This window comes from Heloderma suspectum, chromosome 15 (assembly GCF_057233095.1).
Source record: "Heloderma suspectum isolate Gila_16-S chromosome 15, 16-S_ref, whole genome shotgun sequence".
NCBI lineage: Eukaryota > Metazoa > Chordata > Lepidosauria > Squamata > Helodermatidae > Heloderma > Heloderma suspectum.
The window spans coordinates 18,129,112-18,151,417 of record NC_139472.1 but is presented as its reverse complement, the minus strand read 5'-3'; the positions used below and the strand labels follow the sequence as shown (position 1 = coordinate 18,151,417).

At 48.0% G+C, this 22,306-nt stretch overlaps 1 protein-coding gene across 4 annotated transcripts; it reads left to right on the top strand.

The window, feature by feature from the left end:
• Positions 1-2,622: 2,622 nt before the first annotated feature.
• CDA (cytidine deaminase) lies at positions 2,623-18,647 on the top strand. Of its 4 annotated transcripts, none has more exons than XM_084821733.1 (7): positions 2,623-2,721; positions 4,356-4,454; positions 6,639-6,753; positions 7,086-7,282; positions 9,917-10,028; positions 11,039-11,096; positions 14,853-18,647. In XM_084821733.1, exons 4-7 carry the CDS (start codon positions 7,123-7,125, stop codon positions 14,964-14,966), a joined length of 444 nt encoding a protein of 147 aa, XP_084677859.1. In that variant the 5' UTR covers positions 2,623-2,721; positions 4,356-4,454; positions 6,639-6,753; positions 7,086-7,122; the 3' UTR covers positions 14,967-18,647. The 4 variants fall into 4 exon arrangements, with proteins under 4 accessions (XP_084677859.1, XP_084677856.1, XP_084677858.1 ...); XM_084821730.1 differs by having other exon boundaries at positions 6,639-6,764; XM_084821732.1 differs by lacking the exon at positions 4,356-4,454.
• The last annotated feature ends 3,659 nt before the right edge of the window (positions 18,648-22,306 follow it).

The window sequence follows — 22,306 nt, the reverse complement described above, 5'->3', positions numbered from 1 at the left end:
CAATGAGCACTCAGGGTTGATTTCCTTTAGGATGGACTGATTTGACCTCCTTGCAGTCCAGGGGACTCGTAAGAGTCTTCTCCAGCACCACAGTTCGAAAGCATCAATTCTTCGGCACTCAGCCTTCCTTATAGTCCAGCTCTCACAGCCATACATTACTACTGGGAAAACCATAGCTTTGATTAGACGGACCTTTGTCGGCAAGGTGATGTCTCTGCTTCTTACTATGCTGTCTAGGTTGGCCATAGCTTTCCTCCCAAGGAGCAAGCGTCTTTTAATTTCATGGCTACAGTCACCGTCTGCGGTGATCTTGGAGCCCAAGAAAGTAAAATCTGTCACTGCTTCCATTTCTTCCCCTTCTATATGCCAGGAAGTGATGGGGCCAGATGCCATGATCTTAGTTTTTTTAATGTTGAGTTTCAAACCAGCTTTTGCACTCTCCTCTTTCACCCTCAACAAGAGGCTCTTTAGATCCTCTTCGCTTTCTGCCATTAGGATGGTATCATCTGCATATCGGAGGTTATTGATAATTCTCCCAGCAATCTTAATTCCGACCCCTGATTCATCCAACCCGGCATTTCTCATGATGTACTCTGCATATAAGTTAAATAAGCAGGGCGACAATATGCAGCCTTGTCATACTCCTTTCCCAATTTTGAACCACTCAGTTGTTCCATGTCTGGTTCTTACTGTTGCTTCTTGACCCTCGTACAGGTTTCTCAGGAGACAGGTAAGGTGGTCTGGTACTCCCATCACTTTAAGAATTTGCCACAGTTTGTTGTGATCCACACAATCAAAGGCTTTAGCGTAGTCAATGAAGCAGAAATAGACGTTTTTCTGGAATTCTCTTGCTTTCTCCATGATCCAGCGAATGCTGGCGATTTGATCTCTAGTTCCTCTCCTCTTCGAAACCCAGCTTGTACTTCTGGTAGTTCTCGGTTCGCATACTGCTGAAGCCTGGCTTGTAGGATTTTGAGCATCACCTTGCTGGCATGTGAAATGAGCGCAATGGTGCGGTAGTTTGAACACTCTTTGGCGTTGCCCTTCTTTGGAATTGAGTTACTCTTTAAAATTAGGCCACAGCTAGATGTGATGCAGGAAATGTGTAATTAGGATCCTCCATCCCTTTGTAAAGTCAGCTGTGGGGAGGGACTGAAATTCAGTGGAGGTTGGTGGCTCCAGTGTCAGGGGGATGGTGACTCTGTTCTGGGTTTCAGTCAGAACGCTAAAAGCTAAAACTTTTAGCATTCTGACTGAAACCTGGAGTAGATGCACTGCCCCACTGAAATCGGAGGCACCAGCCTCCACTTCTTTGTGTTTATTTGAAGCATTTTTGCCCCACTCCTCAGTGGGAAAGGCTCTCAGAGCAGCTTATGGATCCATAAATACAAGACAGCCCCTGCCCACAGGCCTACAACCAAAAAGGGCATGACACAAAAGGAAGAGTGGCTGGGGAGGGAAAAGGAAGACAAGCAACAATTCTTAATGTTATGTGGTTCTTATAACACCCATCAGGGATGGAAATGAGCTGCTTGCCGTTCAAAAGCGGGACTTGGCGGGCCTCCGAGTACTAGCCGGCTGAGCAGACTTTCCTCGAAATGGCTGAAATGCAGCTGGAAGTTGTTGGACTTCAGGGTGGGGTCTCAGCCTGGACTTTGCCAGCTTATTGTCACTCTTGCCACGGTAGGTAAAGTTCAAGAGGGCCAGATTACCTCCCCCTGCCCCACTGCTGCTCTTCCTCACACGGCATCTGGTAAAAGCAGCCATGAGCAGAAATGCCAAGTGGATTGGGACTGCAGTGCTTGAAGGCACGGCTAACCCGTTTCCCTGCACCATTTTGCTGATTAAAATCATCGTCCTCAACTTGCGAGTCGCTCTGTGGGCTGGGGGAGGGATGGTTAGGTACCTGTAAGAGAAGTGTACCTTTTCCCGCACAGGGCAAATAGGAGCGTGAACCGGCAGGAATTGTAATCGGGGAATGGAGTGAAGCCCCCTCCTCCTCCAGCAAAGGTATAACTGAGCCTTGGTGGGACGACGCCCGGGCCTGAAATGTCGCAAGCCCCACAGCCTTTTTAAATCATGGACAAATTGCTGCAGGGTGGAGTGCCCCCATTTCCCAACCAGAGGATGCAATGTTGCCAAAGAGTTTCTTCAGAGCCCGATTTCTTCATACCCAGAGCGCTGTCAAATCATGTCTTAGTTAGCTCTGCCTACAGTAATAGTTGTGCCCCCTAACAGTATTTCAGTCCTCTGCCCCGCTCGCTCCAGTGGGTGCCAGCCACCACTGCAGGTCACCGAGGACCAGTACAAACGCGTACTCCAGAGTTATAGCAGCAGTTTCGGGAAAGATGATGCTCAGAACAAGCCAGGGCTGGTGAGAGATGCTAAGAGCAACAAAAATGGTTTTTTTCTGAGTAAGAGGAAGGAAATTGAGGGCTGAGTAAGGATGCTGAGTAAGGATGGTGAAATTTGCAGCTGACAAGCAGAGGGAGAAATTGCTCACCTCTGTTTTGTCTCCATCTTTACTCAAAAAGGGAAATGGGTGTGACCTGGCTTGAGAAGCATGACTAGGGAGGGAGCAGGACTGAAGTTGATAAGGCCTTGGTCAGGGCATACCTGGCTATGTTAAATGAGTTCAAGTCTTTAGGGCCAGACGAACTAAAGGAACCTGTGGATGTACTCTCAGAACCTCTATCATCTTTGAGAAATCCTGGAGAACAGGTGAGGTGCCACAGGGCTGGAAGTGGGCAAATGTTGTCCCCCCATCTTCAGAAAGATGGGGGAAGATGAACCCAGGAAACTACAGCCTGGTCAGTTTGACTGATACTGAGGAGGATACTAGGGGGTTGGATCCAAGGTCTGTCTTCCACGTGAGGAAGCAACCTTTTGTGAGGAGGCGCTCTGCTGGTAGACGATCCCTCTCAATTTTGTGGGATATTCTCTCTCTCTCTCTCTCTCTCACACACACACACACACACACACACACACACACACACCTCTACCTCTCAACCCATTCAGCAGGGTCTCCCAACTCCTTGCATAGTGTTCTCAGGGGGTTGGAGGTGCTGCTATGGGAAGGAGGGGGCAGGGTAGCTCACCTCCGACAGCGTGGGTTGATCCTGCAAAAATCTGGATCCAACCCCAAATTATAAAGGAGTCTGTCGGTACTCACCTTGATAACAATGCAGTGATTAGTAGGAGGCAGCACAGATTTGCCAAGAATAAATCCAGCAGACTAATCTTATTCACTCTCTGGTTATTACCGTAATAGAATGTGGGAATGTTCAGATGTAATTTATCTTGATGGCAGTGAAGCATTTGACAGAGTCTGCCCTGATATTTTGGTTCGTAAGCTGGTTAAATGTGGGCCAGATGATGATAATGTCAGATGGGTTCACAGCAGAGCAGAAAAATGTACTCATAAATGATTCCTCAGCCCACTGGAGGGAGGTTTAGTGTGGGGTGAAAAGTTACTCATGACTACTGGATTGGATGTTGATTTCAATGGGAACTAAGTTCAGCTAACAATCTGACCCTGGACTCATCAGAGCAATAAAACAGGCAGAAAGAAAAGCTTAAAAGACAACAGATGTAAATTTAAAACCTACAGCACACTCTGAAAGCTGCCTGAAATAAAAATGTCTTCACTGAAAGCGAATAAAGGGGGAGCATGATGGAGCTCCAGAGGCAGGGAGAGACATTTCATCCTTTTAGAATGAGGGGGGGGGGGACACAAAAGCCCAGAAACCACTAAACAATTAGTGATGGTGTGAAGGGGGTGGGACCCTAATCCTGGAGGGTTGGATTGGGACCCAGAGGTTTCTCACCCCTGATCAGGGCTGGCTTTGGGGGTGGGTGAGCTGGGCGGTCACCCGGAGTGCCATGCTGAGCTCAGTGGCTGTTTGTTTTAATGTACTGTCCGCAGTGAGCTCGGGTGGTGACTGGTGATAGTCTCCCATTAAGACTAGTGACTGGCCAACGAGATCACATTACGCCAGGACTTTTCCAGCTGCACTGGCTGCCAGTCCAGTCCAGTCCAGTGGAGCAAGGCATGCAGTGAAAGTGGAGCAGCAAATACGAGGTCGCTCGCTCTAAGCCCTTTCCCTAAGAATCACTGGGGAAAGGTCTGGGAACAGCAGGGCCCCTCACACCGGTATGCTTGGCACTCTTGCGCAAGCCATGTAGCTTGGTATCACTGCAAAGCTGCAGGGCTGCCCAGAAAGGGGGTGGGGGGAACGGGGGCAATTTGCCCCCACAAAGCAAGGCCCCCCCTGCCTCAGTTCCCGCACGCGCCATTGGCCCCTGACCAGACCTTGCCACGTTGCTCACCAGAATCCTTGGTATTTTGTTTAAAGTTTTCGTAAAATGAGAAAATGGTATATTGGAGCATACGATGACGCTGAATCTCAGCATGTAATTGTGGCATCGGGGGACCTCTCCACGGCCACAGCAAAGTAAGCCTTTTACATTTGTGTGTCGGAACAGAGGAGATGCTAATTTGGGGTTTAAGCTAGCTGTCAAATGCATTCTTGGGAGCCTGGAAGGGAGGGAGGTGCCTGCTTCTTAGCTAGGCCTGCAGCGCAACTGTAAGGGAGTCTAAACCCCTCACGGGAAGGTCTAATCTTTCTCTGTCTGTGAGCAGCGATGGACATAAGATTGGTCAGACAGGCTTACGACTGGCCCAGCAGCCCAAGTAGCCCCCGTTACAGAGTTTGTTGTAAAGAGAGAAGGAACAGGGAAGGCTTTAAGGAGGGGTTCTGGCCACAGAAAGAATTCCAGGCCCACCAGGGAGAAAATCGACTGATGTGCTCCATCTGCTTGATCCCAGGGCAAGAAGCTACAGGTGAAAATTCTCACCTGCAGTCGTGCATGCAATAGTTCTCGCATGCAGCCCCCAGCTTTGTGCACATATGCAGGGGTCCTTGTAGGAGGCAGCCCCCAACACCACACATGCCACAGGCCCCACGAGCCCTCGGGGTGGCCTTGCAAAGCTGACAATGGTGTCCCGTTCCAAAGGCACTCCTCGTTCAAGGTGCTATTTACCCTAGGGCCAGCCCTACCCCCGATATAAATGGTATGGGCTTTGTGCATGATGTACAATCTATGTGCAGAGGTTAGGAGCAGAGTTTGCTGTGTACGTGCATAGGCTCTGCCCACAAAGGCACAATCTTCACATGGAAATCATAGAACCATGCAGTTGGAAGGGGCCTTGAAGATAACCTAGTCCATCCCCCTCAATGCAGGTTCTGCAATGGAGGTACCACATTCCTGACAGCTGGCTGGCCAGCTTCTGCTTCAATATTTGCAATAAAGGAGAACCTGCCAGTAGAGGCTGGTGGCGCTTCTGTCAATGGGGTGGTGAATCTGCTCCGGGTTTCAGCCAGAACTCTAAAGGAGCTATCCAAGGTGCTTCACTTTGCATCTTGGACAGCTCTTTTGGAGTTCTGTCTGAAACCCAGAGCGGATTTACCACCCCACTGGCATGGGAGCCACCAGCCTCCACTGGAACCCACTACCTCCCAAGGCAGTCTGTTCCACTATCAAACAACCCACACAGTTAGGAAGTTTCTTCTAATGCTTAGCCAAAATCTGCTTCCCTGCCATGTCCACCCATTGGTTGAAGTCCTGCCCTCTGGAGCAACAGAGAACAAGCCCGCTCCATCATCTACACGGCAGCCTTCCAGATATTTGAAGAGAGCTCTCACGTCTCCGATGAATCTAAACAAACCTATGCAGCTCTTTCAACTGTTCCGCCTAGGGCTTGGTTTCCAGACCCCTGATCACCCTCGTTGCTTGTCTTTGGATGCGCTCTAGTTTGTTAACGTCCTCCTTAAAATGTGGAGCCCAGAACTGGATCTGTTACTCCAAATGCAGCCTGACCGACAGAGAGCAGAGCGGAGCTATTACATCCCATGACCTGGACGTGATGCTTCCATTTATATAGCTGAAGACAACATTCACTTTTTTGGCAGCCGCATCACACTGTTGGCTCATATTCAGCTTGTGATCCACTCAGGCCGCTCCGTCCTTTTCACATGTGCTTCTGCCAAGCCAGGTCTCTCCCATCCTATACTTGCCTTCAATTTGTTTTTGACACCAAAATGCACGACTTCATGCCGATCTTGTTAGTTTCAGACCAGTGTTCCAGCCTTTCTAGATCCTCTTGAACTGTGATCCTTGAATCTAGCTTGCCTCCACTTCTTTCCTGATTCCATCCGGTTTCCGGTTGTGTGGTCAGCTGTTCCACTTGAAATCTTTCCTTCCTTCCCTCCCTCTTCCCCGTTGGGTTTTTTCCACTCTCGCTTCAGCTCAGACTTCCACGCCCATCTTGTTTGCTGCCATGGTTTCCTACAGCTCCCCACGTGACCCTCATAATAATAGGTCTGTACACAAGTTCCCAGACTCAATGGATCTGCAAACTCTTCTTGAGCACAAGAAGCCAAACAGGAGAGCCGTTGGTGACGCGCCGTTAGGCCGTGTCACTGAATCCAGGCGGCGACTGAATTGTCGGGATGGCCACAGACCAAGTCGCTTCATTGTGGGAGAGCTAAAGCAGAACAAATTAATGCTCAAATCAGAGTTCCAGCTCTGATGGTCCAGCAACTGCCACATTTCACCATGATTCTACTCTCTTGCAGTGACACGAACTTAAATCATTGCCGAGCCAGAGCAGAGAAGGACAAAGAGGCCCGCGAGGGAAGCGGCAGAGCAACCGAGGACAGTGGCACAAGCCGCCCGTTGGCCTTGGCAACGGTGAAAAATTGGTGAATTTATTCCCCGAGGCAGCAGTGGCAGAGGGAGGGCAGGTCACAGACAGCTCAGCCAGCCCAGGATCAAAGATTGAATCTCTTTGTGTAGGGAAAGCCATCTCGCTTTGCCAGAGAGAGTCTGGTTGGGCCCTTTCGCAGTCATAAACAGGTGCATGCCGGCGCATGGCCTATGGCATTTCTTAAAGGGGGAGGTCCTGCGCACGCCACCGAGGCACCCTCCTCTTAGGTGCGCTGCCGTGTGTGCGAACTGAAGGAAGGGGAGGCGCAGAGGGAGTGTCCGCATACATGTATGTTCCTCTCCCCGGGGATGTGCAGCTTTGGCTGAGACTGTCGGACGTGCCGCGACGTGACCATGGCTCAAGAGCAACACGGCGTTCTCCCTGGGCCTGGGCCTGACCAGATGGAGATCCTTTTGGCCACATGTAGGGAAGCCAAGGCATTTGCGTACTGCCCCTACAGCAACTACCCAGTGGGGGCTGCCCTCCTGACCTCCGACGGAAAGATCTACTCGGGTAAGTGAGGGACATGCCCCTTCTTCCTCCTCCGCCACTGTCCACCGCTCCCGGCTGCGTTCGGTGATTAATTGCCAAAACTGAGCTGCAGTGGTTTGTGTTTGCCTGGGACCTCGGTCCTCTGACCTGGGGATCTGGCTCCCCAACCTCAGGGGCGTGGGGGCGAGGGGCAGGTACTCAGGGAAGGACGACACGTTCCCTCAGCAAATGGTGGTGCCAAGCGAGGGCTGGCCTCAGCACCCCATGGCCCAGTGCTACTGATGCTGGCCTCCTTTTAATGTTTTCAAAAATGTCCTTTTGAGACCGGACTGGCGCTCTGAGTCGAAGCGTTGGGCAAGGCAGCTCCAGCCGCCATCTTTATTTCCCCAGAAAGCCTCTGGGTTCTGACATAGGGCCTGGGGCACCCTGCGGAAATTATTACAGCGGCTGCAGCCACTTTATCCCCCGCTTCTCTTCAGACTGTGGGCTGGTAAGCTCTTGGGGAGTGGGGCACTATGGTGGTGCTGGGGCACTATGGTGGTGCTGGGGCACTGGAGAGCGCCTTGCCCAGTGGGCCTCCTCAGAAGCAGTGCAGGCCCCAACCCCATGTTTGCTTTGTAACACTAAAATGGGGAAGAGTGTGTTTGTAGGGGAAGGAGTCCTTAATCCTTCCCTGCTGGCTGGTTTGTCCGACAAACCCTGTTAAGAACATTAAAAGAGACCCGCTGGCTCAGCGGAAGTGCACATCTACCCCAGTATTCTGTTTCCATCAGTGGCCAGCCAGATGCCTCTGAGAAACCCATAAGCAGGATGTGAAGGCAACGATCCTCAGCGTTGTTGGTCACCAAGAACCCAATATTTGGAGGCAAACTGCCCCAGAACCTGGACATTTAGCTGTCTTGGCGAAGATTGATGGATTGACTGACTGACTGACTGCATTTCTATACTGCCCGCCAGCCAAAGTTCTCCGTGCAGCTCACAACAGTTAAAACCATCAAGTACAACATGTCAAAACACAATATGAAATTTTAAAAGTTTAAAACTGCAGCATAAAACGAAAGTAAAACAAAAAACCAGCAGCAGTGTAAAGATCTAAAAATACAATAAGAGATTCAAAACGATTAAAACTGAAGGACTAAAATGCCTGGGAGAATAAAAAGGTCTTCACCTGGTGCAGAAAAGACAACAGTGTAGGCGCCAGGCAAGCCGCTCTGGGGTGGGCATTTGACAATTGGAGTGCCACCACTGAAAAGGCCTCCCCTTAGTAGCTACCTGCCTCACTTCATTTGGTGGGGGCACCCAGAGGAGGGCATCTGAGGATGATCTTAGGGTCCAGGCAGGTAGATATTGGAGGAAATGGCCCTTCAGGTAACCTGGCCCCAAGCCATATAGGACTTTGAAAGTTAATAGCCTCTTCTTGAACACTTCCAGGAAAAGAGAGCTCCCACCTTCTCTTGATTTAGTAAAATTATGGAATCATAGCATTAGAGAGTTGGAAGGGACCTTGGAGGTCAACTAGTCCCACCTCCTGATCAGGGTTCAGGTCACTTTTATTCTGTTTTGCTGGGGGTTTTAAAATAGGACTGTTCAACAAATGTCACCCATCTTATTGCAGTAACCCTACAGCAACCCTGCAAGGTAGGACAGTTTGTTTATTTATTTTATTAGATTTATTAGCCGCCCATCTGTTATTATTCCCATATTACAGATGGCGGTGCTGAGGCAGAGAGGGAGAGGGGGAGAGAGAGAGAGAGAGAGACTTTGATGTGTTTTAAGCCAGAAATGCTCTTCTTTGGAGGACGTATCTCCTCCAAAGAAGAAATGCTCTTCTTTAGACGACGTATCTATAGCTGAACTGTGAACTGCCCAGAGAGCTTTGGCTATTGGGCAGTATAGAGATGAAATAAACAAATAATAAACTGATATCATTCATAGACAGATCTGCTGAAATAGCAACAACCACAATTTAGGGAGCAATCCTATGACCGCTAGTCAGTGGTTAGACAGCCATAGGATATCTGGTTTTCCGGGAACCGACCTCCCCCAGACCCCGTGCTGCCTCGCAGGCAGCGGGGAACAGCCCTGTGCTCACAAGAGGAGTGCGGAGCGGCCAGAATGGGGCGTTCCAGGGCAGGGAGGGCGGAAATGCTGATACGACACATCCAATGTGTCGTCTGACAGCCTCCTCCTCCACTCCGCCCTCCCATGGCTAGACAGCTGAAAATGGGCTGTCTAGCCGAAAATGCAGGGCAGGAGAATTGAGGAGGGAATGATCCCCTCCGTGTTCCTCCTGCCCTGCATTGGCTAGGCAGTCGCCTCTGAGCTCGGAGGCGGCCGCCTATCTGCATAGGATTGTGCCCTTAGAAAACCAATCAAGTATAAGAAACATCTGGAACTGGCTGCTTAGTTCCCATTTGTCCTAGGACCTCTCCCCAGTCCTCACCCTACCCTGTGTGAAGTTTTAATCTCAGCCAAACTAACAGTTGTCCATTCCCTCACAAAACCTGGACAGCGAACTCTGTAGTTCCCTAGGCGATGAGACATTCCATGACACCACAACGGCTCAGCCAATCTGTGTCGGAGGCTTTGCTGCCATACAAGTGCTAAGGTTTTGCCAGGCGAGATCTTAACCCGCTCTTTCTGTACTCTCTTCAGGTTGCAACGTTGAAAATGCGTGCTACCCGCTGGGTGTGTGCGCTGAGCGCACAGCTATCCAGAAGGCAGTATCAGAAGGGCATACGAAATTTCGAGCCATAGCCATTAGTTGGTGGGTATATGCCTATTTCCTCGGTGTATAAGCCATTTCATTTGACGTACAGTGAGTGACACCTGTATGGCCCCTTTAAAACTCAGAGTAGGAGATCTGGTGATACAGGGTTGCATCCAGGCCCTGCCTGCTTGCAGAAGCTGCCTCCACCCAATTTGCGGGGGGGATCTCTCCGCTCTCACACCACCGATCGTCCCATTCAGCAAGGTCTCCTGGCTGTCTGTGTTCCATTTTCACGGGGCTGGAGGGGCCGTCACAGGAGGAGGGGGCGGGGAAGTCCACTTCTGACAGCGCCGTTGATCCAGCGTCAATCTGGATCCAGCCCATAATATCAAGCCAAGAACTTCAGTTCATGAAGGGAAAGCCATCCTTTTTCTTGTGTTTTGAATAGCAGGGCTAGAGCTAATGGGCTTAAGATACCAGAGCGTAGATTTCAGCTGAACATCAGGAGAAACCCAACAGTAAGAGCAATTTGACAATGAAACCAGTGGAGGCTGGTGGCTCTGTCTGTGGGGTGGTGAATCTGCCCCGGGTTTCAATCAGAACCAGTCAGAACTTTCAGGAGCTATCCAAGGTGTGACACTTTAGAGTTCAGACTGAAATATGTAGTGGATTCTTTCTTTACCTTGGATAGCTCCTTTAGAGTTCGGACTGAAATATGTAGTGGATTCTTTCTGCACCTTGGATAGCTCCTTTAGAGTTCAGACTGGAACCCGGAGCAGATTCACCGCCCCAGTGGCGTTGGAGGCTCACTGTAGGTCTTCAAGCAAAGGCTGGACAGTTGTCTGTTGGACATGGGCTCGCTCTGGTTTTCCTCCATCGAGCAGGAGGTTCATAAGATGGCCAAAGAAGCCCCCTCCCACTCTGTGGTTCTGTAATTCGGGAAGTACGTCCTGCTGCGGCTTTTTTGCGTTGTTCTCATCTTTGGTTGCATTAGCATCTTTTCTAGCCAGCCTCCTGCATTTACACGTGAGACCCCTGAACCCTGCCTTGTTGTTCTGTTCCAACAGCAAAAGCCAAGAATCCTACGCCGTACCCTGTGGGGCTTGCCGACAAGTGCTCAGAGAGGTAAACATCTTCCGTGATTTCCTCACAAAGGAACAAGGACTGCTTTCCGTCCCCAGTCCCTCCCTCGGCTTCTTTTCCTTAGGCCAGAAACGCAAACTTTTGCATTCAGGTGAAGTCGTACAGCAGCATTCCCCAACCTGGCGCCCTCCAGGTGCTACAACTCCCATCATCCCTGACTGTTACTTTGGCTGGCTGGGGCAGATGGGAGTTGGAATCCAGCAACCTCTGGAGAGGTTCCCTACCCCTGTTTTAAGGTAAAGACGTTGGTTAACAGACCTGCTAATGACACCTGCATTAATTGATTACTAATAGGTTGTTTATTTATTATTATTTATTAGATTTATTAGGTGCCCATCTGGCTGGCTACCCGGCCACTCTAGTTTTCAGTAAAGGTTGAAGATTTTAAGCCTAGCTCCGCAGAGCCCATATTTGGGGGCAAAGAGGTTAAAGCGTTTATTTAACCACAGAGTAAATGGGAATAACAAGCTGTTTTGTCTCATCCATGGGCATTACTCATCCTTGGGCTGTTCCCTCAACTGTCACCAGCAGCAGAGGGACGTGAGTTGGGAAACAGGGCTGTTCCACCGGCCCTCCTGAAAGAACTGTTGCTTTGTTCCTCTGCCCTTTTTCCTTTTGTGTCATTTTCGTTTGTGAGTCTGCTGTCAGAGACCACCTGGCTCCTACTGATTGTATGTAAGCCATTCTGGGGGCCTTTTTGGCTGAGTAGCGGGATAAAAATGCTTTAAGCCAACAAAGCACCAAACAATAAACTACAGGACGGGGAGGAAGAGGCCACAGTTCAGTGGCAGAGTACCTGCTTTGCGTGCAAAAGATTCCAGGTTCACAGCCAGGGAGCTGGGAGCAGGTGATGGGGAATACCTCTGCCCAAGTGCTGCTGCCAGTCAGAGTAGATAAAACTGGGCGAGATGATGGATACCTAACCTGTCCTGCTGTAAGCCAGTGAGAGCCAGCGTGGTGTAGTGGCTTGAGTCTTGGACTGGGAGCTGGGAGATCCGGATTTTAGTCCCCACTCGGCCGTGGAAGCTCACCAGGTGACTTTGGGCCAGTCACAGACTCTCAGCCCAACCCACCTCACAGGGTTGTTGTTGTGGTAGGATTATGTATGCCGCCTTGGGTTCCTTGAGGAGGAAAAAAGGCAGGATACAAATGTAATTTGTTAACTAGTTTAATTAGTTTAGTTTAATTAGTTGTTTAATTAGTTTAATTAAACTAATTAATTAATTAATTAACTAAGGAGCTTCCTGTGTAACTGGCTTGGGACGTCTTCAAAGACAAGGAGGCCACGACAGAGATTTCTAAAAGTATGCATGGCGTGGAGAGACTAGAACAGCCTTCCCCAACCTGGTGCCCCCCGCCCTCCAGATGTGTTGGATTGCAACTTGCACACTGGTGGGGGATCATCGGAGTTGTAGTCCAACACATCCGGAGGCGTGGGCACACCAGGTCAGAGAAGGCTGGGCTAGAACGAGAGGGAGGATTTCCTCCCGCCCCCGTCCTCTGTCATAATACTCCTGGTCACTCAGAGATGAAAGGGCTGCTTTCTGATTGGTGGCACTGAGAGCCGTCTCTCCAGAAGCAAACTTGATGGGCAGTAGGTTCAGCCCAGGCAAAGGAAAACACACTCCTTCGCACAGCACATAATTAACCTACGGAACTCACTGCCACAAGAGGGCGGCCATGAGCTCAGAGGACTTTTAAAAGGAGTGAAAGATAGGCCTGGCAACGGCTATTAGCCGTGACATCTAACTGGAGCCTTTATGTCCCAAGGCAGAATGGTACTGGGTATACTACTTGCTGGGGGTAGGGGCAACACAGGGAGAGAGTCTATTGCCCCCGTGCCCTGCTTTGGGGGCTTCCTGGGGGCGATTGGTTGGCCACTGTGGGAAACAGGATGCTGGACTTGACGGACGTTTGCTCTAATTTAGCAGGTCTCTTCGTACTAGTGGAGGCTGGTGCCTCTGATGTCAGCGGGCGATGAATCCACTACGGGTTTCAGTCAGAACCAATAACAGCTCTCAAGGAGTTACACCTTGGATAGCTCCTTTAGAGTTCTGATTTTGACTGAAATCCGGCACGGATTCACGGCCCCACTGACATCAGAACCACCAGCCTCCACTGCTTCTTACATTCTTAACTGAAGCACAAAGGTTGTTCAACTTTCATCACTGCCAGCTTTCAGTATTGTCCAAATGATTACAGTTTAACCACAGGCAGTTGTCCTGTGCAGTTAAGTTTCACAAGTAATATATTTAAAAGGTAAATTTTCCCTGCCCCGTCCCTCCTAAAGTTCTGATGGTGCACTCTTTATACCTGCAGAAAGGTGAGTTTTAATGGCAATCAGTGGTGTGTGTGTGTGTGTGTCTAGAAATATACATTCATTCTCTCTCTCTCTCTCTCTCTCTCATTTTGCCATTTCAAAGCAAAAAACATGCGCACAGGCGTCACCAGAAAATGGAACACATGAAAGTACCATAAACAGAAATCACACTGATGGGGGTGGGACGGGGGGGAACGGGACGTAAACATAAGTCAATCAAAATACATAACCGTGAAGTATAATTTGCATATTGTTAAATATTTCACATAATCCTAGTAATAGATATTTTTAAAATTCTCAGAAATTCTGATTTAGAAGACACGTTGGGCTTCTTAAATTTTTCTGATTTTTACAAAGTTGTTAGAATTTAAGCTGTGACCATTGCACAGCTTTCACAGCACAATCCTATGCGTGTTTGCTCAGAAGTAAGTCCTACGATGATTAATGGGGCTTACGTCCTGGAAAGTGTGCATAGAATTGCAGCCTTAGGCCCAGGTGTGTTGTGGTTTGGCTATAGTTACTGGGCAACTAAGCTAACATGCCCTCTGCTGCAGGGTGTTCCTTGATAGCTTGGAATTTCTCTCCAGCCTTTGCGATATACTGCCGATCAGAGTTTAGGAAGGTGCCACGCTCCAGCTAGTGGTAAGTTGAGAACTTGCGCATTGCCGAAAAGGAGGAAATGCATCACCAAACAGGACAAAAAGAAGACAATTTTGTATAAAATGTGCATGTGCTATTTTATATAGATAGATGCAAATGTAGAAATAATTACTGTAATTGAAATAGAATTACATCACATCTCACCATAGGGGGGTAAGACTTGCGTGCTTGCTGTCTAGATGCAAACTGTTGATGGGTCTTGAAGTTGCCTCTGTTCTCACTGCTTAGGGTTCATTATCCTTAAACTGGATTTGGACTGGGCAGCCCTTCAAATAAAGGACTGATGACCCTTCAAATACACGGCTGCCCTCTGTAAAGTAGGACAGGTGGCGATGGGCAAAGAAATAATCTTGTGCAAATACCCTTGTGGCACTTTTAAAGACTCATTTATCGTGGCATAAGCTTTTGTGGACTGCAGTCCACTTCATCAGATGCATGAAGTGTTATCCCAACCTGGCAGGGTGTGTGTGTGTGCGTGTGTGTGGCGAGAGGGAAGATTTTAAGCAGTGAGGTTAAGAGGAAAATGAAATGCAACATTACTGGATATGACGGTTACGTTTGTCACCATCAGTTTCTTAGGGATGATGTCCTGTTGTTTGCGTTTGTTTAGAAAGATATGTCTGTTTTTCAGGTTTGAACTAAGGAAAAGCAGGACATGTGCAAGGTCTCATCCTCCTTTTTCTTGTATTTGAGGTTTTCTGTATAATTCGAAGGCAATTATCTCATGGGTGGTTTTTTTTTTTTTTACTCTTTTCTAGTTTGGCAAGCACTGGGACATCTATTTAACCAAGGCAGATGGGACATACATACAGAAGACTTTAGAGGAACTGCTACCCCTCTCCTTTGGACCAGAAGATCTGAAGACGTTTTGAAGAGGGCAAGATGTGAAGAAGCATCTCCAGTGCCTTCCGTGACCATATGCCTTACCCCGAATAAGAGATTTCATTCATTTATTTCCAAGTTATTTCTTCCAAATCTGTTATCTTTAGAGTCCCACACAATCTGGGCGCAACCTTGAAAGTCATGCAGCTAACAGTTACATAAATTGCATCCTTTTGCCGCATAGCAACCTGCTTTTGGCTAGATATAAATGGGAAATCTTTTTGCAGGTTTGTAAAACCTCCCCTCCAGGACGAGGTGACATGTGCAGAGGAAGATAGGGTGCCTTATACTGAGTCAGGCCACTGGCTATCTAGCTTGGCACGGACTACACAGACCGGCAGCAGTGGCTCTCCAGGGTTTCAGGCAGGATAGGATGCTTTACCACCCTGCCTGGGTGGTTCTGAACCCAGGTTCTGGGTTGAACCTGGAACCTTCGGCAGGCAAACTCCACTGCTGTTTCCTAGAAGGTGTGGAAAAGAGTGGAGAAGAGGAGCATTTCCAGGGCTAGATTTTTAAGGTCAGGATGCGTAATACTGTAAGAATAGGATGCTGGTGGAGCTGAGACCATTTTTCTGGTGTCTTTTTCAAAGAGGTTCCTTTTGTGAAAGGACCCCCGCCCCCCAACCCAAACCGCTGTGTCCAGCATTGCTGTCCTGCGTGATCCGTTCTTATTTGCAACAGCCAGGCAAATGTACACATAGCACAGGGACGGAAAACACATGGCAGGTAGAATGCCACATCCCAGCTACAGGTTTTGTGGCTAAGGAATGGCAGAAGATGGACACTCTTCTCGCTTTCAGTTCCATTTTGGTCCCACACACACACACCCCTCCTGAGACTCTTGTGGGGAGGTGTCCTAGTGTGGATTGCTCAAGCTCTTCAGAGCAATTTAGGAGGCAATCCTATGCATGTTTAGACAGAAAGAAAAAATCCTACAACTCCCAGCATGCCCTAGTCTGCCTGCTGGAAATTGTAGGACTTTTTCTTTCTGTCTAAACACGCATAGGATCGCACTCTTCATCTTCCATTAAGGCAGGCCTGTGCAACTCCTGACCCCCCAAGTTGAACTCAGCCCATCAGTCACTTACGGCCAGGACGTTCTTGAGCTACTTTGGTGCCCTAGGCAAGGTGGTATTTTGGCTGCTGCCTCCTTCCTCCCCCCCTCCGCCCCAAGCAGGGATGAGGGGTCCTCCCTCAGAGTGAGCAGTGCATTCTGAGCGAGGCGGCCCTGCAGACTGCCTGTGCTGAGGCAGCGCAGGCAGTTTCTAGGGCCACCTCACCCTGAAAGCTTTGCTATAAGGATCAATCACAGGCACAGCATGGCCTTAGGGCCAGGTGAGCTCCCTGGAGAGCCACTCCAGCTGCTTTTCCTTCCGAGTCATTTGCCACAGCAGGGAAGCAGCTGGCAGGGCTTCCCGGATTTGGGGGGGTTTCAGAGTTAGGCATCGGGCGGGCGGGCGCTGCTCCGGAGAGCTGCGTCAGCCGCTCTCCTGCTGCAGCATTTGTTGCAGCACTCTACAGCGTGCTGGACAGGCTGATGATTCCTAGCTCTGAGGACTACTCAGAGCTAGGCAGTGGCCCACCACTCCAGAGGTCCAGAGTAGCCAGGTGTGTGGCTCTCCAGGTGGCAGCAACAGAAGGGCATGTGGCTTTGGCTGTGGCGCTGGCAAGGAGCAGCCAGAGGACTGCTGCTGTGGACACCACCACACGGTCACCGCCTCCAGGAGCTTGTCTCCCACCCCCAGAATGTGACGCCCAAGGCAGCTGCGGGGTTTGCCTCTGCCCACTTGAGTTGGCCCTGTGTGTGGCGGTCTGCCAAGACCTGACAATCCTCCTGAGTTTTACTGTCTCCTGGAGGCTTGAAAATGAGTCATCGAGCACCTTCAGAATGAGACATGAATCATTGTGGGTGTGTTAGGTCTGAATTAAGAGACGCTGCGGTCTGCCTATGTGACCTGTATATGGCAGATTGGTTTGGTAGGGGGTTAAACTAAATGAGCTGCCTTTAAGTCGGTGTTTCACAAAGTGTGTCTGAGCCAGCCTCTGCCACGGCCGCGCCATGAGCACTGCATAGGCAGGCGTTGCAGCGGGAGTTGGTTAGACAGCAAGGCTAATATTGTTAATAATGATAGTAATGTTTAAAAACTGGAAATAAAGAGGAAGGGGATAAGAGAGGGAAGGTGTCACAGGAGGAAGAGAATGTAAAAGCAGCAGCAGCAGCAGCAGGAGGGAGGGAAGAAAAACTGGCAGGTGGGCTAGGGTACAAGTTAAGTGTGAAAGAGGATGGGGAAAAGAAATGACAGGAGATGGGTAAGAAGAATTTGAGAGGTATGTAGGAGAGGAGAAAAACAATATAAAATAAACAGCTTTCTCTAGGTAGAACAGGGGTCCTTAACCTTTTTGGGCTGGTGGGCACATTTGGAATTTTGAGGGAGTGTCTGGGGCAGGCTTCCAAAATGGTTGCCATGGAGGAGCTTGTTCATTCATAAAAGTGCTGCCACGGTGGGCATGGCCAGTCATGAAACACTCATTTCCCAGAAGGCAAACTGATGAGACTACCAGAAAAGTAACTAGCCCAAGAACTTAAATACAAGGCAGAGGTTGGGGGGAGGGGGTCTGAGCTCCAAAATACAAACCCTCTCTTTGAACCCAAATAAAGGGCAGCACTTTCCTTTGCAGCATGGCTATCTCCCAATTACAAAAAATCATTTAAAATAATCTTAAGAAATAAAATTGAAATAGGAGAGGCAGGGAGGCTGGTGGGAATCAAGAGAGATGTCTGTGGGCACTGGAGTGCGTGGGCACCAGGGAAACCCAGACCTAGGACCTCTGGATCAGGAAAATGGGGCAGTTCCAGAGTCAATGTCTGTATTTAACTTTAGGAAAGCTGAATTATGGAACTCCCTGCCACGAGAAAATAGTTGCAGCAAAGAATTTAGCAAATTACAAAGAGGGGTAGGTATCCATATACAATGGTATCAGCAATTGCCAGCTGATTATGCCAAACTCCATCTCCATCTGTCACCATTTTGTGACTGGTGGGCCTCACATTTACAGCTCTCTCAAGCAGGCCCTGGGGGCAGAAAGTTTGAGAATTCCTGCCTTAAGTAGTCTTCCAAAATTCTTCTCCAAATCTCTTCTCAGATTTTGGAGTTCCAAGTGACCAGGTCTTGTTACCCAAGTGGAACCTATGCAATTTGGAATTTTCCTTTTCCCCATTTTTTTTGGTGTTTTATTTCCAGACTGTGTTCAGAGCACTGCATAAGCAGTTTGCCACAGCTGCTTTCAGTTCATTAATGCCTTTCCCTCCCTCAGTGCTACTGGCATGCATGTATGCAGTGACAAAACATGCAGAGATCAGTCTCGGTGTGATCGCATGCAAGAATGCATCACAATTCCTTTGTGTGTGGTTTTACTGAGGCACACCTGTGTGTTGATAAAACTGCACACCCCCACCCCAAAATGTGATGTGTAGACATGGTTTTATGAAGACAATTTTTGTGTCTGACTTGTGTACAGGGGCACATCAGTAAAGCACTGCAGAAAAAGATTCCTGATGCAATCATACATATGATGACATCCATATTGCTTTCTTGCAGAGTTTTATCAGTGCACTAGTGTGTATCACTGTCAGGAGTGGGAGATTATGCAAATAAACTGAAGGTAATAAACTGCATGCTCCAGTTCCAGAATTAATTTTAGAAACTCTATTTAAACCAGAATTCACGAGGCAGGGAAAGCCAGAAAGCACAAACCCATAGAACCCGGAGGGTAAAGAAACAGAACCCAGGAAATAATCTCGTCCCAGTAATGTGAGAAGCAAGACGGACTATACTGTTATACCTTATTTCTGAGTTTTTGGCCATCTCTATATGTGGGTTCTGCTCTTTGGAACTGTTGTTGTAATTTGCTTTGTTTTCATTTCTCACATGCGAGAAGCAAAAGAGTGTGGTGTTATTTGTCCCAGGAGTAACGTTCCTTTTATGATTGTGCCATTTGACTCCACAAAATTCTATCAAGGACAACATAATGAGTTTAATTTTCAAATAATTAAAGACTGGTTAGTTACATGTTGCTATAAATGTCGCAACAGAACAAAACACCTTCCGCCAACATTAATTCCATTGTTCCATTCCAATCAAAATGGAACACAAATTACTGTGTTTTGCTCCAGTTACGCAACAGAGGAAGGCAGCATAATTTAAACCAGAGAAATTCTTCAGGAGCCATCCTGATCATGAATTACAATTTTTCTCATCCAGATTTCTCCGTGTATTTGGAGTGATTTCCAAAGTAAAAATAATGCAATTGGGAATTCTCCCATCATTTCATTTTTTTTTAAATTCAAATATTGTACAAAGCACTGCACATGCAGTTTACCATATCGTTCAGTTCCTGCCACTCATGGATATCTCTTCTCCCCTCTACATTACCAATTCACAAGGGTACACAGAAGGAGCCTCCTCGAAGATTGTTGTACAATCGGGCGTACCCTGGTAACGTTAATCCTTCTACCACCAGATCGAACCGCAGCTCGGCGGTGTGGCGGTGGCTACATTTTGGCGGAGCGGAGTTTGGTCTGGACACGACACGACAACAACCAATGCACACATGGGCATTGACAAAACGTTACTGAAAAGCAGCCTTAATGTGATCATATGTACAGTTGCATAAAGATGCGTGCGTGTGTGTGTGTGTGTGAAAGAAAGTGTGTTTTAATAGCACGCAGGAGCACGTGCACATCAGTAAAATACCATGCAGGCAGAATCCTGATGCAATTTTACATGCAATCACACTGGGACTGCTTTCTTGTGGTGTTTTATCAATGCACCTATGTGCATCAGTGGGGGCAAATAGCAGCTGGATGGAGGCAATTTCAATCGAAAAACTGAGCATAGGGAAATGTGGGGGGGGGAGTGAAACTCCTTCAGAGCTGCAGCCTGAATTCAAATTGAGTCTCTGTGGCTGCTCTGAAGCTTTGAAAAAGCCTTGGGAGATCCAACCATGGGTCTGTGATGTCAGATGATCTAGTTTGGCCCTTAAATTTCTTTCAGAAGGATTAGCCAAATTTATGGAGGATAGGGGGCCATCAGTGGCTATTAGCAATGATATTTAAGCGGATCCTTCGCACCCAGACACAGTATACATCAGAATACCAGCTGCTGGTGAAGGACAAGTAACACGCGAGGGATGCTGTCTTGGTCTCTTGCTTGTAGGCTCTCTAGAAGCACCTGGCAGAATGCTGGACTAGACAAACCATCGTCCCCCAACCTGGTGCCCTAAAGATGTGTTGTATTGCAACTCTGGCCATGCTGGTTGAGAATGGTGGGAGTTGAACTCCCAACACATCTGGAGCACATCAGGCTGGGAAAGGATGGCCTAGTGAGTTTTGAGGCTGAGTGGGAATTTGGATCACCACTGTCTTAATCCGGTATTCAAACCATTATACCACACTTGGTCTGACCCATCAGGGCAGTTCTTAAGTTCTTACGCACACAGCCACCAGTTTCCAGATGCAGCTTCAATTCCTCATCCAGACATATCCCAGAAGCTGTCATCCTTCACCCAACCTGCCCCAATGCCTGGTCCCTGACACAATGCTTACTAAGCATTTATGGTGCTCAGTTTCTAAAGACAAAAGTGCCAGGCTTTAAGCAGCCTCCAGCTCTCAGCTACTACCCTAAAATACATCTGGGCTTGCTTCCGGCTGTCACTCCATACTATTAAAGGTATTACTTCACATACATTCTCTTGCAGTAATCCTTACAACAATCTCGCAAGGCAGGTCAGTAATATTATCCTCAGATGGGAGGAGCAACGCTGAGGCTGAGAGTGAGTGGCATGCCAAAAGCTGCCCAATGAGTTCATGGCAGAGATGAGATTCAAACTGGGTATTTCCTGACTCATGCCTGTCTTGTACAGCCCAGTTGTACGCATGTTTACTCAGAAGTAAGTGCCACTGAGTTAAATGAGAGTTACTCCCCTACACACATAGAAATGCAACCTTCTGCCATCCCTGTAAGGTAGGCCACTATTATTAGAATCATGGAGTTGGATAGGCTGTCAAGTCCAACCTCTGTCCAGTGCAGCACTACAGCATCTCTAACAGGTGGCTGCGAAGACGTTCCATACTGTAGTTGGGGGACCATCTTACTTCACATTTATATGGCTTTTCTGTGCATTCAAAGCTATTCACAGGCATTTTTTAAACCGTCTGTACAGCAACCCTGTAAGGCAGGTCAGGATTATTATCCCCATATTGTGCTACTAGAGGGGTCCGGAGGGCTGACGCAGAGAAAGAGAGAGGGGCTTGCCTAAATCCACCCAGTACGTTCATGGCAGAGGCAAGAATCTCTCAGCATTCTCATCTGCAATATGAGGGATACTAATACCAACTTACCTCACAAAGTTGTTGTAAACCTTAATTTAGGGAAGCGCTCTGAGCACTTCCCATGACTGCAATGCAATAATTATTTTCAGTGTCTGTGGGTATTACTTTGAGCTGATATTATCTATGGAATGCCCTCCCTAGGGAGACACACTTGTCACCAACGTTGTTTTCTTTTCAGTGCAAGGCAAAAAAACTTTTTATTCCCCCCAGGTGTTTAAAGTAGTTTAAAAACAAAACCCTTGTTGACTTGTTTTTAAACAACTGGTTATTGAGTTGTTGTTTTTATGTGGTTTAGGGCACAAGCCTATGCATCTTTAGACAAAAAAAAAGCCCTACATGGACTGTAGTGCATGGAATGCTGAGGCATGCTGGGAGATGCAGGACTTTTTTTTTCTGTCTTAACAAGTATAGGATTGTGCCCTTAGGGCGCAATCCTATGCATGTTTAGACAGTAAAAAAAAAAAAAAATCCTACAACTCCCAGCATTCCATGGCTGGCTGGGGGATGGCTGGGAGTTGTTGGGCTTTTTTCTGTCTAAACACGCATAGGATTGTGCCCTTATGGCATGTTTTATATTTTTTAGTTGGAAAACCACCCTAAAATCTAACGTGGTATGTGTATACATAGACACACACACACCAAGTTAATCATTAGGGCCATTTACCAATACAAAAATAAACAATAAGCCACAGAAAACCAACAGCACAACAACCCGCCATTTAAAAATGTAACCGTCAACAAGGGTTTTTTTTAAAAGGCTTTATATTCTTTTATCTTTGCTGTTCACCACCCTGAAATCTTTTGATGCGGAGTGGTATATCAATACTGTAAATAAATATATAATAATAAAGAACACAAAAAGTTAAATACTCTTAATAGCTTTAGGGCACAATCCTATGCATGTTTAGACAGACAAAAGGCCTACAACAAGAGAACCAG

Excerpts from the sequence above, each read along its gene's own strand:
- CDA (XM_084821732.1), top strand. The coding sequence starts at position 7,123 with ATGGCTCAAGAGCAACACGGCGTTCTCCCTGGGCCTGGGCCTGACCAG. Across the intron at positions 10,029-11,038 it reads CGAGCCATAGCCATTAGTTG|CAAAAGCCAAGAATCCTACG; the intron begins GTGGGTATATGC and ends CTGTTCCAACAG. Across the intron at positions 11,097-14,852 it reads GCCGACAAGTGCTCAGAGAG|TTTGGCAAGCACTGGGACAT; the intron begins GTAAACATCTTC and ends ACTCTTTTCTAG.